At 45.6% G+C, this 16,567-nt stretch overlaps 2 protein-coding genes across 2 annotated transcripts in view; one reads left to right on the forward strand and one right to left on the reverse strand.

Moving 5' to 3' along the window:
- Window positions 1-1,683: 1,683 nt before the first annotated feature.
- On the forward strand, window positions 1,684-7,360 carry CYBC1 (cytochrome b-245 chaperone 1). Its single transcript, XM_075279319.1, has 7 exons — window positions 1,684-1,710; window positions 3,967-4,064; window positions 4,362-4,403; window positions 4,914-4,987; window positions 5,176-5,272; window positions 5,976-6,120; window positions 6,202-7,360. The coding sequence occupies exons 2-7, from the start codon at window positions 3,980-3,982 to the stop codon at window positions 6,317-6,319; spliced, it is 561 nt and encodes a 186-aa protein (XP_075135420.1). The 5' UTR covers window positions 1,684-1,710; window positions 3,967-3,979; the 3' UTR covers window positions 6,320-7,360.
- Window positions 7,361-11,725: 4,365 nt separating this feature from the next.
- HEXD (hexosaminidase D) overlaps window positions 11,726-16,567 on the reverse strand; it is a 42,392-nt gene continuing 37,550 nt past the window's right edge. Inside the window, exon 13 of the mRNA XM_075279311.1 lies at window positions 11,726-12,328. Coding sequence (XP_075135412.1) covers window positions 12,160-12,328 — 169 coding nt within the window. The 3' untranslated portion in view covers window positions 11,726-12,159. The remainder of the gene's footprint in view (window positions 12,329-16,567) is intronic.

Consider the following 16,567-nt stretch of genomic DNA (forward strand, 5'->3'; position numbering starts at 1 on the left):
ATATATATTCTCTCTATAGGCTCGGCAGTGTATATATATTCTCTCTATAGGCTCCGCAGTGTATACATATTCTCTCTATAGGCTCGGCAGTGTGTATATATATCCTCTCTATAGGCTCGGCAGTGTATATATATTCTCTCTATAGGCTCCGCAGTGTATATATATTCTCTCTATAGGCTCGGCAGTGTATATATATCCTCTCTATAGGCTCGGCAGTGTATATATCCTCTCTATAGGCTCCGCAGTGTATATATATTCTCTCTATAGGCTCGGCAGTGTATATATATTCTCTCTATAGGCTCCGCAGTGTATATATATTCTCTCTATAGGCTCGGCAGTGTGTATATATATCCTCTCTATAGGCTCGGCAGTGTATATATATTCTCTCTATAGGCTCCGCAGTGTATATATATCCTCTCTATAGGCTCGGCAGTGTATATATTCTCTCTATAGGGCTCGCAGTGTATATATTCTCTCTATAGGCTCCACAGTGTATATATATCCTCTCTATAGGCTCCGCAGTGTATATATATCCTCTCTATAGGCTCCGCAGTGTATATATATTCTCTCTATAGGCTCGGCAGTGTATATATTCTCTCTATAGGCTCCGCAGTGTATATATATATCCTCTCTATAGGCTCGGCAGTGTATATAGTCTCTCTATAGGCTCCGCAGTGTATATATATTCTCTCTATAGGCTCGGCAGTGTATATATTCTCTCTATAGGCTCCGCAGTGTGTATACAGTGTATATATGGTGTATACAGCGGGCTGTGGCCTGGTACATGAGCTCGGGCTCTCTCACCGCCTTGGTGCAGTTCTCACACTTCATGTCTGCCTGTCAGGCCGGGGCTCCGCTCTCCTCCTCGGTCTCCCCCTCGGTCTCCTCCGCCTTTGTCTCTCCGTCTCGCTCCTTCTCCTTCTCCCGTCTCCGTCTCTTCTCACATCCGATTCTGCCTCTCGCTCCTCTGTGAGTTGAGTGACAGTCCCTGAGCCAATCAGAAGCAGAGCCCCGCCCCGGACACGCCCCTCTGGTCACTACATTCCGCACGTCTTCAGCTCTTGTACGTGGCGGCCATTTTTGTGAAGTCCACTCCGTATAGACATCTATGAGTGACTGAGAAGAATGTCTCCTGTTATAGAGCAGTCAGGAGTGAGCAGAGCCGCGCTGGTCATGGGGGCGCTGCAGAGCACATCACACATCTAGGAGGGGGTAAGAGCTGATCCAGCCCTAGGCGGACTGAAGAACCACAAGTCACAGAATGACCCGCTGCTGTGTGTAGTAATGTGAGCTCTGGTGACGCGGCGCCGTCTAGTGTTAGAAATCAGTATAACGTTGTGAGTGTGACCTGAGGAGAACCCGGAAGGGGGGGGGGGAATGGATACAGCGCCATCTAGTGTCCAGCGTCAGGATGGCTAAATGAATGTCCATGTTAATGCCTCTACTGCCTCTAGGTATACGATTGTGTCACCCAGTGGTCGCTACTGGTATCGCATTATGAAATTATCATACAGAGCCACCTAGTGTACACCGAGGGTATGACAAGTAAATATAGAGCACTGCATTGGTAAATGCTGGAATAACAGCGACACCTAGTGGTCGGTGCTGGGATAGCGTCATGAATGCGAGGCCTGGGTGGGTCATCCCCTGTCCCAGAATGCCCTGCGGCCGCGGGCGGTACTGGGGAAGTGCAGAGACACTGGCAGGAAGGTAAAGGGTCTCATGTATGTCATGTCTCATGTATGTAATATGTAACATGTCATGTATCGGTGTGAGGCGCGGGCTGTGCTGGAGCTCAGTGATGTTTGTGTTATTATAGAAGAGTCAGGCAGATATTGGGGCTGCAGCCTTGTCCTCTGTGCTGAGCTGCCAGTTTTGTTACATTGTCTCCAGTGTTGGTTACTTTGTGTCCTGCAGCCCCTTATATCTGTAGGACTACATGTCCCAGCATTCTCTGCCCTCCCTCGTGGTCGCCGGGCTGTAGTTTGGGGTCCCCCGCTCGCCTCTAGATTTTCCCAGGCCTATAATTCTAGGGTCATATGGGGAGACTCTTCCTGCCCCTGTTGTCGTCCCCGTTGCTCGGTGCTGTGATGGTCGTCTGTCATCCCCAGCCCCCCGTATTGAGGTTTCCTTCCTCCAGGGGGGTTATTGGGGGCAGGGGTTATTTTTGTGACTGTTTTCTTGCTTCTTCCTCTCCCCAGGCTGGAGCCGCGGCCCGGACACTTCTCTATTCTCTCTTCCCATTCTCCGAGCTGTAAGCCTTGTTTCCTGAGGGGGGGAAATCTGCAGGGCCTTAAAGGAGCCGCCCGGGGTCTGCACCGCTGACCTGCGCCCCCCTCCTCCCCTCCCCCGCTGACCTGCGCCCCCCTCCTCCCTCCCCCGCTGACCTGCGCCCCCCTCCTCCCTCCCCCGCTGACCTGCGCCCCCCTCCTCCCTCCCCCCGCTGACCTGCGCCCCCCTCCTCCCTCCCCCGCTGACCTGCGCCCCCCTCCTCCCTCCCCCGCTGACCTGCGCCCCCCTCTCCCTCCCCCGCTGACCTGCGCCCCCCTCCTCCCTCCCCCGCTGACCTGCGCCCCCCTCCTCCCCTCCCCGCTGACCTGCGCCCCCTCCTCCCTCCCCCGCCCGCTGACCTGCGCCCCCCTCCTCCCTCCCCCGCCCGCTGACCTGCGCCCCCCTCCTCCCTCCCCGCCCCGCTGACCTGCGCCCCCCTCCTCCCTCCCCGCCCGCTGACCTGCGCCCCCCTCCTCCCTCCCCCGCCCGCTGACCTGCGCCCCCCTCCTCCCTCCCCCGCCCGCTGACCTGCGCCCCCCTCCTCCCTCCCCCGCCCGCTGACCTGCGCCCCCCTCCTCCCTCCCCCGCCCGCTGACCTGCGCCCCCTCCTCCCTCCCCCGCCCGCTGACCTGCGCCCCCCTCCTCCCTCCCCCGGCCCGCTGACCTGCGCCCCCTCCTCCTCGCCCGCATGACCTGCGCCCCCCTCCTCCCTCCCCCGCTGACCTGCGCCCCCCCCTCCCCTGACCTGCGCGCCCCCCCCTCCCCTCCCCTCCCCCGCCCGCTGACCTGCGCTCCCCCCCTCCCCCGCCCGCTGACCTGCGCTCCCCCCCCCTCCCCCGCCCGCTGACCTGCGCTCCCCCCTCCCCCGCCCGCTGACCTGCGCTCCCCCCCTCCCCCGCCCGCTGACCTGCGCTCCCCCCCTCCCCCGCCCGCTGACCTGCGCTCCCCCCCTCCCCCGCCCGCTGACCTGCGCTCCCCCCCTCCCCCGCCCGCTGACCTGCGCTCCCCCCCCTCCCCCGCCCGCTGACCTGCACCCCCCTCTCCCCCCCCCGCTGACCTGCGCTCCCCCCCTCCCCCGCCCGCTGACCTGCGCCGTCACTTTCTTGTGGTCGGATTTTCTTCCGTTTCTAATAAATGTTGCGGACAGTCTCCACTAAAGGTTGCGGCTCAGCTGCCGGTTTGTTGTGTTTTGTAGGTCTGGTGTGGGGGGGGGTTGTCGTTGGTCCAGGTGACAGAGCCCCTCACATTACATAGATGGCTTGTTGGTCTTCTCCGCCCATATACAACATGCACACTCGGCTGCCGAGACTGTTAGAATAGACGTCCATTTTGGGGCCCCTCCTACAGGAGACCCTCCGCTCTGAGGTGTGTGGTCGGCCTTAGTTTTCGGACCATCAGGGATCCTCCCGTTCTGGCCATAGGTGGTGTCTGCGCTGCTTTTGGGTGGAGTATATTCCTGAGATCTGGAACCAGTGCTGGACCGGCCCAGGAGGGTGTCAGAGGATCCTCCAGTGCGCCCAGACCCTAACACAATAATGGACACCCAAAGGTGGAGGGAACCCCGGTCTATTTCCTGGGGGACCCTCAGTGTGACCCTGGAGCATCTAGACCAGACCTCTGTCCTCCCCCTCCGTGGCCCGGCCCCTGATCTCCTTCTTCTTCTTAGTGTGTTACGTCTCACGTTGTCTCCTCCAGGTCCGGCCCAGCCATGTACATGCAGGTAGAAAGCCGCAGCGGGACCTTCCTACACCTGAAGAGGAATCCCAGTATCCGCTCCTGGTCGCTGTTAGTGGGTGAGTAGTGGATTGGAAACCATCAGCAAGCAGGTGGATTGAGTGGCCTGAAGACCACACAGTGTTTATGACCGTCAGAGCCCGCACAGATCAGCCTTGTGAACACAACATGATTGATAAAGATTCCTGGATAGATCATGGCTCGATCAGCAGCTACATGCTGATGGTTTCCACTTTCGTTTAGGCGTACCGGTGTGACCATTGGTCCTCCAACATGTACAAACTGTGATAAAAGAATATAAAGGTATCAAATGTGACGTATTATCTTTTACATCTCCACCTCTTCTTCCATCGTAGGAATCTCCTCGGTCGGCCTGGCTGCGGCCTACTACAGTTCAGGTAGGTCCTGAGGAGCCCGAGAGTCCACCTTGACTAGTATATAAAAAAGTTTGATAGTGGAAAAACTATGTCCCCCCCCCCCCAGTGCCCCATGGAGCTCGATGCCGTGGGAAACATGCGCAGTTCTTTGGGTCTTGGTTGTCCACCTTGGCTCACTTGTCATGTGGTGGGACGTGGTGACGGCTATGTGTGGAGCTGAGGACGTCTCTTGTAGTCCACCAGCCATTGCTGAAGCTTAGACACAAGACCTTTGGCCCTCCTAGAATTTCTGTAATTCCTTAGGGCCACCGTAGACATCTGTTGGTCAATGACCTTGCGCTGGTCTTCTTGGCTCGCTCTGTCCATGTCTCCAGCTCTTGGGTCTTCTAAGCCCCCTAGACTTTACACCTCTATCTGTAGGTTTTATCTACCAGTCCTTGTATCTGAATAGTCTTCTGATGGACTTGGGTTGTCCTCTGAGGCTTTTTGGCCTGGTGTCTTATCATTCTACATGTTTTCTTCCATCTCTAGATTCCTGGGCATGGAAGTTGTTTTATGTGGCCGGCTGCCTGTTTGTGGCTCTTCAGAATCTTGAAGAATGGGAGGTAAGCCCAGAGCTACGACTCCTGACTCTTGTTGTCCCACTTGCCTGTAGATGTTGTCAGAAGTGACTTTGTTGGGTTGAGGTTTGACAACCCAGTTCCTGAGTTTTTTGCTGTAGACGTTGAGGGCTCCATAATGGCACGTGCTTTGGCCTTCCCATCCATTACGTTGACGTTCTCCTCTCTCTCAGGAAGCTATATTTGACAAGAAGGCCGGGAAAACCATCCTGAAGACCTTCAACCTCTACAAGAAAATACTCACGTTTTGTAAGGGAGGCGAAGAGCAAGGTAAGTGATGAGTCTGGTTGTATGTGATGAATATCTTGGTGGACCTCCGCATGACAATGACCATGGACTGATGACGTTCTTGGTGGACCTCCACGTGACATTGACCATGGGCTAATGATCGTCTTGGTGGACCTCCACATGATATTGACCATAGACTGATGACGTTCTTGGTGGACCTCCACATGACATTGACCATGGGCTGATGAGGTCCTTGGTGGACCTCCACATGACAATGGCCATGGGCTGATGACGTTCTTGGTGGACCTCCACATAACATTGACCATGGGCTGATGAGGTTCTTGGTGGACCTCCACATGACATTGATGATGGACTGATGAGGTACTTGGTGGACCTCCACATGACATTGATGATGGACTGATGACGTTCTTGGTGGACCTCCACATGACATTGACCATGGGCTGATGAGGTTCTTGGCGGACCGCTACAGGACATTGACGATAGACTGATTGTGTTCTTGGTCCACTTCCACATTACAATGACCATGGACTGATGGTGTTCTTGGTGGACCTCTGCATGACAGTGACCATGGACTGATGACATTCTTGGTGGACCTCCACATGACATTGACTATGGACTGTGATGTTCTTGGTGGACCTCCACATGACAATGACCATGGAGTGATGGCATTCTTAATGGACCTCCATGGACATGGTGCTCACTTATAAGATCTGTCCTCTCCTAGTGGTGGTCCTCATCAAAGAGATCCGAGACGTGAACGTTGAGGAGGAGAAGGTACGATACTTCGGCAAGGGCTACCTCATCGTCCTGCGTCTTGTGACGGGAATCTCCCACCCACTTACACAGAGCGCAGTCTTAGGTGGTAGAAGGTAAGTTCTTCAAGGAACCCTTTGGCCTACTTGAGACCTTTGAGGTTCCTCTTCTGATTCTAATTCTTGACTCTCCATCAGTGATGTAGAAGCGGTGGCGAAACTTCTGACCACCTTCTTGGATCTGGACCTGGCAGGATTCCACTCTCGAATCGATGAGGAGAGCAGCGACAGCGAGGAGACTCTGGATGATAAATGAGCTGACACTAATGTGGAGCCACCACCGTATTCCCGATCCTCGGCCTTCGCAACGACCAAAGAAACATGTTGGGAAATTTTTAGTTTTTTACTGCGTTTTAGCCTTGCACTATCTCGTCGCTCCGTCTTCTGCGACCTCCGGGACCTCCAAGTATTTATTTATTCCAGAAGACTCAGTGTTAGTCGTCAATGTCTTCTTCTGGATCCACAGAACGCTCGCTGCTCCGCCAAAGAAACATTTTTGGATATTTTAGATTTTTTTTGCGTTAGAGCGACTTTCTTGGAAACTTCTACGGTACCTAAAGTGTTTTCATTCCATTTGTACAGAGACGGCGCCCCCCTGGTCCATAGGCTTTGTTTGGTATTGCAGCTTAGCCACATCCACGTTACAACACTCAGCCATAGACCAGAGGGGCGCTGTTGGCCTAATTGGGGATTAACCCCTCGTCTGCTTGCTTGATTACATGATGCCTCCATAATAACTTGTTCTATAACACAATGACTACCGAGAATGGTGGCGACTTTGCGGTACGTGTTGCGGTACATGCGCAGGCTAATTTTTGGGAAGTCTCTTATTATCAGAGCTGCTTTTGGTGCATGAGGTCTACAGCTGTTCTTAAAGGGATCCTATTAGTCAGACACAATTTTTTTCTAGGTACCACGTCAGAATTGCCTTAAGAAAGTCTATTCTTCTCCTACCTTTCGTCGTCTTCTCCGCGCCGCCGTTCGCCTACAATCCCGGTTCTTGTCGGTATGTAAATTAGCTCTCACAGCACTGGGGGCGTGCCCCAGCGCTCAGACAGCACGGGGGCGGGCCCAATGCTGCCAGAGAACTCTCTTTAGCGCCGCCTCCTCTTCAGCCTCCTAGCGCTCAGACAGCACTGGGGGCGTCCCCAATTCTGCGAGAGATCTCTCTCCAGCAGCGTCATCTTCAGCCTCTTCTTCTGGCGGTGGCTTGTAACTTCTAAGACCTCGGGCAGATTAGACTCTGCATGCCCACAGGCCACGAGAAAATGGCCGCTTGCACAGTATTGTAAGCGGCCATTTTCTCGTAGCCTGTAGACATGTGCAGTCTGCTCTGCCAGAGGCCTTAGAAGTTACGAGCCACCGCCGGAAGAAGAGGCTGAAGATGACGCTGCTGGAGAGTTCTCTCGCAGCATTGGGGACGTCCCCAGTGCTGTCTAAGCGCTGGGCCCCACCCCCAGTGCGGCGAGAGAGCTAATTAGCATACCGACAAGAACCGGGATTCCTATGGAACGGCGGCGCGGAGAAGACAACAAAATGTAGCAGACAAATAGCCTTTCTTAAGGCTATTCTGACGTGGTACCTACAAAAAATTGAGTCTGACTGATAGGATCCCTTTAATGCGGTAAAAGGAAAATATCCCTTTAAAAGAGGGTCCACCACCTTTAATAATGAATATGTGATACTATGAAGTTGCATTCCTCGTATATTGGGTATTGGACATTCCAAGTGTTGACTGATCAGGATTCAGGGGTCTCAAAGCTCCAAACTCCCCTCAAGTAGCAAAATACTACTAGAGGGCGCTCAGTGATAAACTAGTATACAGCGAGCGCCCTCTAGTGGTGACTGCAGGCAGCCAGAATTTTACCATTTCAGTGACCCTAACCCATCTGTCTGCGGGCTGGGGTGTTGCAGTGACTTCTGGTGACACTCCCATTAAGGGTGGCAGAAGTAGCCACAAAGACCTAGCCCATAACTGAGTCTGAATACATTTATTATTCTAATTCTGTATTGTCTGCTGCAGCTTTAAGGCAATATAAAGGTACTTAAAGGGGATGTCCACTTTTGACCGACCACTGGTCCTGTGGACACCACCTACCCTCTTGACCGTCCAGATTTTATCTTGGTGGCCGGACATTGGCCAGAGCGTCTGTAATGGTGAATGTCGCCCTGCGAGGGGCGGTAGTGGGAGTGGCCATCATAGACACGCCCTGCGAGGGGCGGTAGTGGGAGTGGCCATCATAGACACGCCCTAGTCCATACATTAAAGAGACAGTAACAATGACTCTCATATCCTCAGTTATCACGTATCTATACACAATACATAGTAATATACTCATCTATAGGACGAAGTCTCACTTTACGGCTGCTGTAAACAGCCTCCCTATGTGCTGTAATGCAGATTGTTGCTGCTTTTTGGCTCCTCTCACCATCCTTAGTGTTCCCAAAGATATGAAGTCCAGTTCTGGCAGGACTACAAGCCCCAGCATTCCCCGACAACCTGCCGCAGGTTATGAATCTCAGCTATGTGCAGTTTTGCAACAGCTGGAAAGCAACAGATTGGGGACAAGTGGGCTAAAGAAAGGAGAATCATTGTAAAGGGTCCGATGATATTATGACAGGCTGTAAAGCGAGACCTTCCTGCTGTGCTGTGAGGTGGGGGCGTGGCTTCTGTCATGGTGGTGTCCCTTTAAGCAGTGGTTGGGCCATTGCTATAGAGAAGAGGTTATGATGGACTTTTTGGATATTCCGGATTATCAGGTGTCCTCGGACAGAATGGAAGATTCTGGATTCTTCTGTCTAGGGCTCCGGTCCATGTGGGACTCCCCCGTGACGCAGGTGGACTAGTCCTGGCCCTTCATAGGGTTGTGTGGTGATCAGGGTCGGTGCACTTGAGTTATGGGGGGGTCGGGCCTTGAGCAGTGAAGATGAGGCCTAAGTTCTGGAGGAGCCTCAGGACGCCCCACGTGACGTCTTGTGTATGTTCTTGTCGATTACTTGAAGCCGCTGCTTTGTCTTCGTGTCCTGTATTCTGTTTTTTATACAATAAATAAACTATAAGATGGTGACGGGAGAGAAAACCTCACAGCGATGTCGTCTTCTGCGTAGAGTCGTGGAAAGTCCCGGTAAATTTTCTACTAAAATTAAAGGGACGCTCCAGATAAACCTGATAGATCACATTATGACTAGTGAGAGGGCGGAGCATGTCACAGGAAGTCAGTGTGGTCAAGCTCCGCCCCCTCAGTACCTGAACCAGACATAAGACTCTGCACACGCTAGGACTTAAAGGGATTATCCATAGGAATGGCCACCGATATCCCCTCAGTGTTACTGGGCTCCAGGAATCCTGATACATGAACTGACCGAGGGGCCACAGTCACTAAACTGCACTAATGGCGGCCGAACCCGGAAATACAGATCAGTCCCAGTCACATGTAGGAAACCACAACACTGCTGGTGCTAATGGAAACCGTCAGCAAGCTTGTAATCATCTGTATGTGATTTACCATAATATAAAAGGGGCAGCGGGTTGTAAGATAGAATGTATGGTGAGCGCAGCTCTGGAGTATAATACAGGATAAGTAATATAATGTATGTACACGGTGACTGCACCAGCAGAATAGTGAGCGCAGCTCTGGGGTATAATACAGGATAAGTAATGTAATGTATGTACACGGTGACTGCACCAGCAGAATAGTGAGCGCAGCTCTGGAGTATAATACAGGATAAGTGATGTAATGTATGTACACGGTGACTGTACCAGCAGAATAGTGAGCGCAGCTCTGGAGTATAATACAGGATAAGTGATGTAATGTATGTACACGGTGACTGTACCAGCAGAATAGTGAGCGCAGCTCTGGAGTATAATACAGGATAAGTGATGTAATGTATGTACACGGTGACTGTACCAGCAGAATAGTGAGCGCAGCTCTGGAGTATAATACAGGATAAGTGATGTAATGTATGTACACGGTGACTGTACCAGCAGAATAGTGAGCGCAGCTCTGGAGTATAATACAGGATAAGTGATGTAATGTATGTACACGGTGACTGCACCAGCAGAATAGTGAGCGCAGCTCTGGAGTATAATACAGGATAAGTGATGTAATGTATGTACACGGTGACTGCACCAGCAGAATAGTGAGCGCAGCTCTGGGGTATAATACAGGATAAGTGATGTAATGTATGTACACGGTGACTGCACCAGCAGAATAGTGAGCGCAGCTCTGGGGTATAATACAGGATAAGTGATGTAATGTATGTACACGGTGACTGCACCAGCAGAATAGTGAGCGCAGCTCTGGGGTATAATACAGGATAAGTGATGTAATGTATGTACACGGTGTCTGCACCAGCAGAATAGTGAGCGCAGCTCTGGGGTATAATACAGGATAAGTGATGTAATGTATGTACACGGTGACTGTACCAGCAGAATAGTGAGCGCAGCTCTGGGGTATAATACAGGATAAGTGATGTAATGTATGTACACGGTGACTGCACCAGCAGAATAGTGAGCGCAGCTCTGGGGTATAATACAGGATAAGTGATGTAATGTATGTACACGGTGACTGCACCAGCAGAATAGTGAGCGCAGCTCTGGGGTATAATACAGGATAAGTGATGTAATGTATGTACACGGTGACTGCACCAGCAGAATAGTGAGCGCAGCTCTGGGGTATAATACAGGATAAGTGATGTAATGTATGTACACGGTGACTGCACCAGCAGAATAGTGAGCGCAGCTCTGGGGTATAATACAGGATAAGTGATGTAATGTATGTACACGGTGACTGCACCAGCAGAATAGTGAGCGCAGCTCTGGGGTATAATACAGGATAAGTGATGTAATGTATGTACACGGTGACTGCACCAGCAGAATAGTGAGCGCAGCTCTGGGGTATAATACAGGATAAGTGATGTAATGTATGTACACGGTGACTGCACCAGCAGAATAGTGAGCGCAGCTCTGGGGTATAATACAGGATAAGTGATGTAATGTATGTACACGGTGACTGCACCAGCAGAATAGTGAGCGCAGCTCTGGGGTATAATACAGGATAAGTGATGTAATGTATGTACACGGTGACTGCACCAGCAGAATAGTGAGCGCAGCTCTGGGGTATAATACAGGATAAGTGATGTAATGTATGTACACGGTGACTGCACCAGCAGAATAGTGAGCGCAGCTCTGGGGTATAATACAGGATAAGTGATGTAATGTATGTACACGGTGACTGCACCAGCAGAATAGTGAGCGCAGCTCTGGGGTATAATACAGGATAAGTGATGTAATGTATGTACACGGTGACTGCACCAGCAGAATAGTGAGCGCAGCTCTGGGGTATAATACAGGATAAGTGATGTAATGTATGTACACAGTGACTGCACCAGCAGAATAGTGAGCGCAGCTCTGGAGTATAATACAGGATAAGTCATGTAATGTATGTACACAGTGACTATATGTTGCACATCGGGCACTGGGTTGGTGTTTTACTCTACACTGGCAGTCATGACCTTGTACAATTACAGGAGGTAGAAGTTCTGGAGTATATACAGTGACCGTTATACACTGTATACAATTATATTACTTTTGCCATTATTGAGAAGTTCCACCTTTTTGGATATTCTTCATTATCAGACAGTTATAGAGAAATCTGTAATCTTGGTTTCCGTCACAATTTCTTTATCATTAGCACAAAGTAATAAAATTTGATTGTAGAGTAAAATAATGACAATTTACAAACACTCTGCAAACACCTCGCGCTGAATCTTTTATCCTCCAGTCACTTCCAAAGCTGTACTCAGAATTCTAATGGTTACCTAGTAAACTCTCTCCACTCTCCACTTAAATTTCCCTGCCGGTCCAATGTATGCATTGAGTGCAATGAAAGGTGCAAAGTGCTGACAAATTTCAAGTGGCAACCATTAGAACTATGATTGCAGCTCTGGATGTGGCTAGAGAATAACACCTAGTAATTGAAAATACATAAAGCTTTTCTGTGCGGCAATGGAAATAATAAACCTGAAATACAAATTTCTTCAGATACAAAATCATGACAAAGGCTCAGTAACAGGTGCTTGATGGTAAAGACGGGTCTATGTCTGGTTCTCCAAGGCAGAATTAAGGTCTTGTAGTAGTTGTTGAAGTTGCAAGTAATAGGGAAGCAAATGTTCCTCCATCCATTCCTCAACCGTCACAGCAGGAAAGATCTTGAGCAAAGCGGCATGAAGGTCTTCAAGGACAAAAGTCCAATTAGACAAGAGACTGAGACCAGAGAAGAGACAGGAATTACTGAGTGATAATTACTATAATACCGCCCCCTATGTACAAGAATATAACTACTATAATACTACTCCTATGTACAAGAATATAACTACTATAATACTACTCCTATGTACAAGAATATAACTATTATAATACTACTCCTATGTACAAGAATATAACTACTATAATACTACTCCTATATACAAGAATATAACTACTATAATACTGCTCCTATGTACAAGAATATAACTACTATAATACTACTCCTATGTACAAGAATATAACTACTATAATACTACCTCCTATGTACAAGAATATAACTACTATAATACTACCTCCTATGTACAAGAATATAACTACTATAATACTACCTCCTATGTACAAGAATATAACTACTATAATACTACTCCCTATGTACAAGAATATAACTACTATAATACTACTCCTATGTACAAGAATATAACTACTATAATACTGCTCCTATGTACAAGAATAAAACTACTATAATACTGCTCCTATGTACAAGAATATAACTACTATAATACTACCCCCTATGTACAAGAATATAACTACTATAATACTACCTCCTATGTACAAGAATATAACTACTATAATACTACTATGTACAAGAATATATCTACTATAATACTACTCCTATGTACAAGAATATAACTACTATAATACTACTCCTATGTACAAGAATATAACTACTATAATACTACTCCTATGTACAAGAATATAACTACTATAATACCACCCCCTATGTACAAGAATATAACTACTATAATACTACCTCCTATGTACAAGAATATAACTACTATAATACTACCTCCTATGTACAAGAATATAACTACTATAATACTGCTCCTATGTACAAGAATATAACTACTATAATACTACCTCCTATGTACAAGAATATAACTACTATAATACTGCTCCTATGTACAAGAATATAACTACTATAATACTGCTCCTATGTACAAGAATATAACTACTATAATACCTCCTATGTACAAGAATATATCTACTATAATACTGCTCCTATGTACAAGAATATAACTACTATAATACTGCTCCTATGTACAAGAATAACTACTATAATACTACTCCTATGTACAAGAATATAACTACTATAATACTACCTCCTATGTACAAGAATATAACTACTATAATACTACTCCTATGTACAATAATATAACTACTATAATACTACCTCCTATGTACAAGAATATAACTACTATAATACTACTCCTATGTACAAGAATATAACTACTATAATACTGCTCCTATGTACAAGAATATAACTACTATAATACTACTCCTATGTACAATAATATAACTACTATAATACTACCTCCTATGTACAAGAATATAACTACTATAATACTGCTCCTATGTACAAGAATATAACTACTATAATACTACCTCCTATGTACAAGAATATAACTACTATAATACTGCTCCTATGTACAAGAATATAACTACTATAATACTACCTCCTATGTACAAGAATATAACTACTATAATACTGCTCCTATGTACAAGAATATAACTACTATAATACTGCTCCTATGTACAAGAATATAACTACTATAATACTACCTCCTATGTACAAGAATATAACTACTATAATACTACCTCCTATGTACAAGAATATAACTACTATAATACTACCTCCTATGTACAAGAATATAACTACTATAATACTACTATGTACAAGAATATAACTACTATAATACTACCTCCTATGTACAAGAATATAACTACTATAATACTACTCCTATGTACAAGAATATAACTACTATAATATTACTCCTATGTACAAGAATATAACTACTATAATACTACCTCCTATGTACAAGAATATAACTACTATAATACTGCTCCTATGTACAAGAATATAACTACTATAATACTGCTCCTATGTACAAGAATATAACTACTATAATACTACCTCCTATGTACAAGAATATAACTACTATAATACTACCTCCTATGTACAAGAATATAACTACTATAATACTACCTCCTATGTACAAGAATATAACTACTATAATACTACCTCCTATGTACAAGAATATAACTACTATAATACTGCTCCTATGTACAAGAATATAACTACTATAATACTGCTCCTATGTACAAGAATATAACTACTATAATACTACCTCCTATGTACAAGAATATAACTACTATAATACTACCTCCTATGTACAAGAATATAACTACTATAATACTACCTCCTATGTACAAGAATATAACTACTATAATACTACCTCCTATGTACAAGAATATAACTACTATAATACTACTCCTATGTACAAGAATATAACTACTATAATACCACTCCTATGTACAAGAATATAACTACTATAATACTACTCCTATGTACAAGAATATAACTACTATAATACTACCTCCTATGTACAAGAATATAACTACTATAATACTACCTCCTATGTACAAGAATGTAACTACTATAATACTGCTCCTATGTACAAGAATATAACTACTATAATACTACCTCCTATGTACAAGAATATAACTACTATAATACTACTCCTATGTACAAGAATATTACTACTATAATACTACTCCTATGTACAAGAATATAACTACTATAATACTGCTCCTATGTACAAGAATATAACTACTATAATACTACTCCTATGTACAAGAATATAACTACTATAATACTACTCCTATGTACAAGAATATAACTACTATAATACTACCTCCTATGTACAAGAATATAACTACTATAATACTACCTCCTATGTACAAGAATATAACTACTATAATACTGCTCCTATGTACAAGAATATAACTACTATAATACTACTCCTATGTACAAGAATATAACTACTATAATACTACCTCCTATGTACAAGAATATAACTACTATAATACTACCTCCTATGTACAAGAATATAACTACTATAATACTACCTCCTATGTACAAGAATATAACTACTATAATACTACCTCCTATGTACAAGAATATAACTACTATAATACTACCTCCTATGTACAAGAATATAACTACTATAATACTACCTCCTATGTACAAGAATATAACTACTATAATACTGCTCCTATGTACAAGAATATAACTACTATAATACTGCTCCTATGTACAAGAATATAACTACTATAATACTACCTCCTATGTACAAGAATATAACTACTATAATACTACCTCCTATGTACAAGAATATAACTACTATAATACTGCTCCTATGTACAAGAATATAACTACTATAATACTACTCCTATGTACAAGAATATAACTACTATAATACTACTCCTATGTACAAGAATATAACTACTATAATACTACTCCTATGTACAAGAATATAACTACTATAATACTACTCCTATGTACAAGAATATAACTACTATAATACTACCTCCTATGTACAAGAATATAACTACTATAATACTGCTCCTATGTACAAGAATATAACTACTATAATACTGCTCCTATGTACAAGAATATAACTACTATAATACTACCTCCTATGTACAAGAATATAACTACTATAATACTACCTCCTATGTACAAGAATATAACTACTATAATACTACTCCTATGTACAAGAATATAACTACTATAATACTACCCCTATATACAAGAATATCCTATTAATATTATAAATGTGAAAGTTTGTGGGTTTGTGAGTTTGGATGTTCGGATGTTTGTTCCTCAATCACGCAAAACCCGCTCGACCGATTTGGCTGAAATTTTCCACAAACATAGCTAATAAACCCGATTGCGCAATAGGCTACTTTTCGTCACAATAGCGCACATACATTTGTGCCAGGACCCCCACAAAACCCAAACTCACACCACTATCTCTGCAATCTCACACACTTTGGACCATAGCAAGCCACAAAATTCCTATTGCCCTCTGCAGCCTCGCCCCTAACCCCACACAATCACATATACATAGACTTTACCACTCTGCCCCTCACCTTAACGATACTCCAGGAGGCGCTCTGTAACGCTCCGGAGCAGCCATGTTTGCCGACCCCCACCGCTCTGACAATCCGCGACACCACCCACCCATGTCAATACCCCTAGGAGGTCTAATAAATGCAAAAAAAAAGTTTAAAAAAAAGTAAAAAAAAAAAATAAAAACAAATAAAAAGGATTAAAAATTCAAATCACCCCCCTTTCCCTAGAACACATATAAAAGTAGTTAAAAACTGTGAAACACAGACATGTTAGATCTCCCC

Source organism: Leptodactylus fuscus, chromosome 6 (genome assembly GCF_031893055.1).
Source record: "Leptodactylus fuscus isolate aLepFus1 chromosome 6, aLepFus1.hap2, whole genome shotgun sequence".
Lineage (NCBI taxonomy): Eukaryota > Metazoa > Chordata > Amphibia > Anura > Leptodactylidae > Leptodactylus > Leptodactylus fuscus.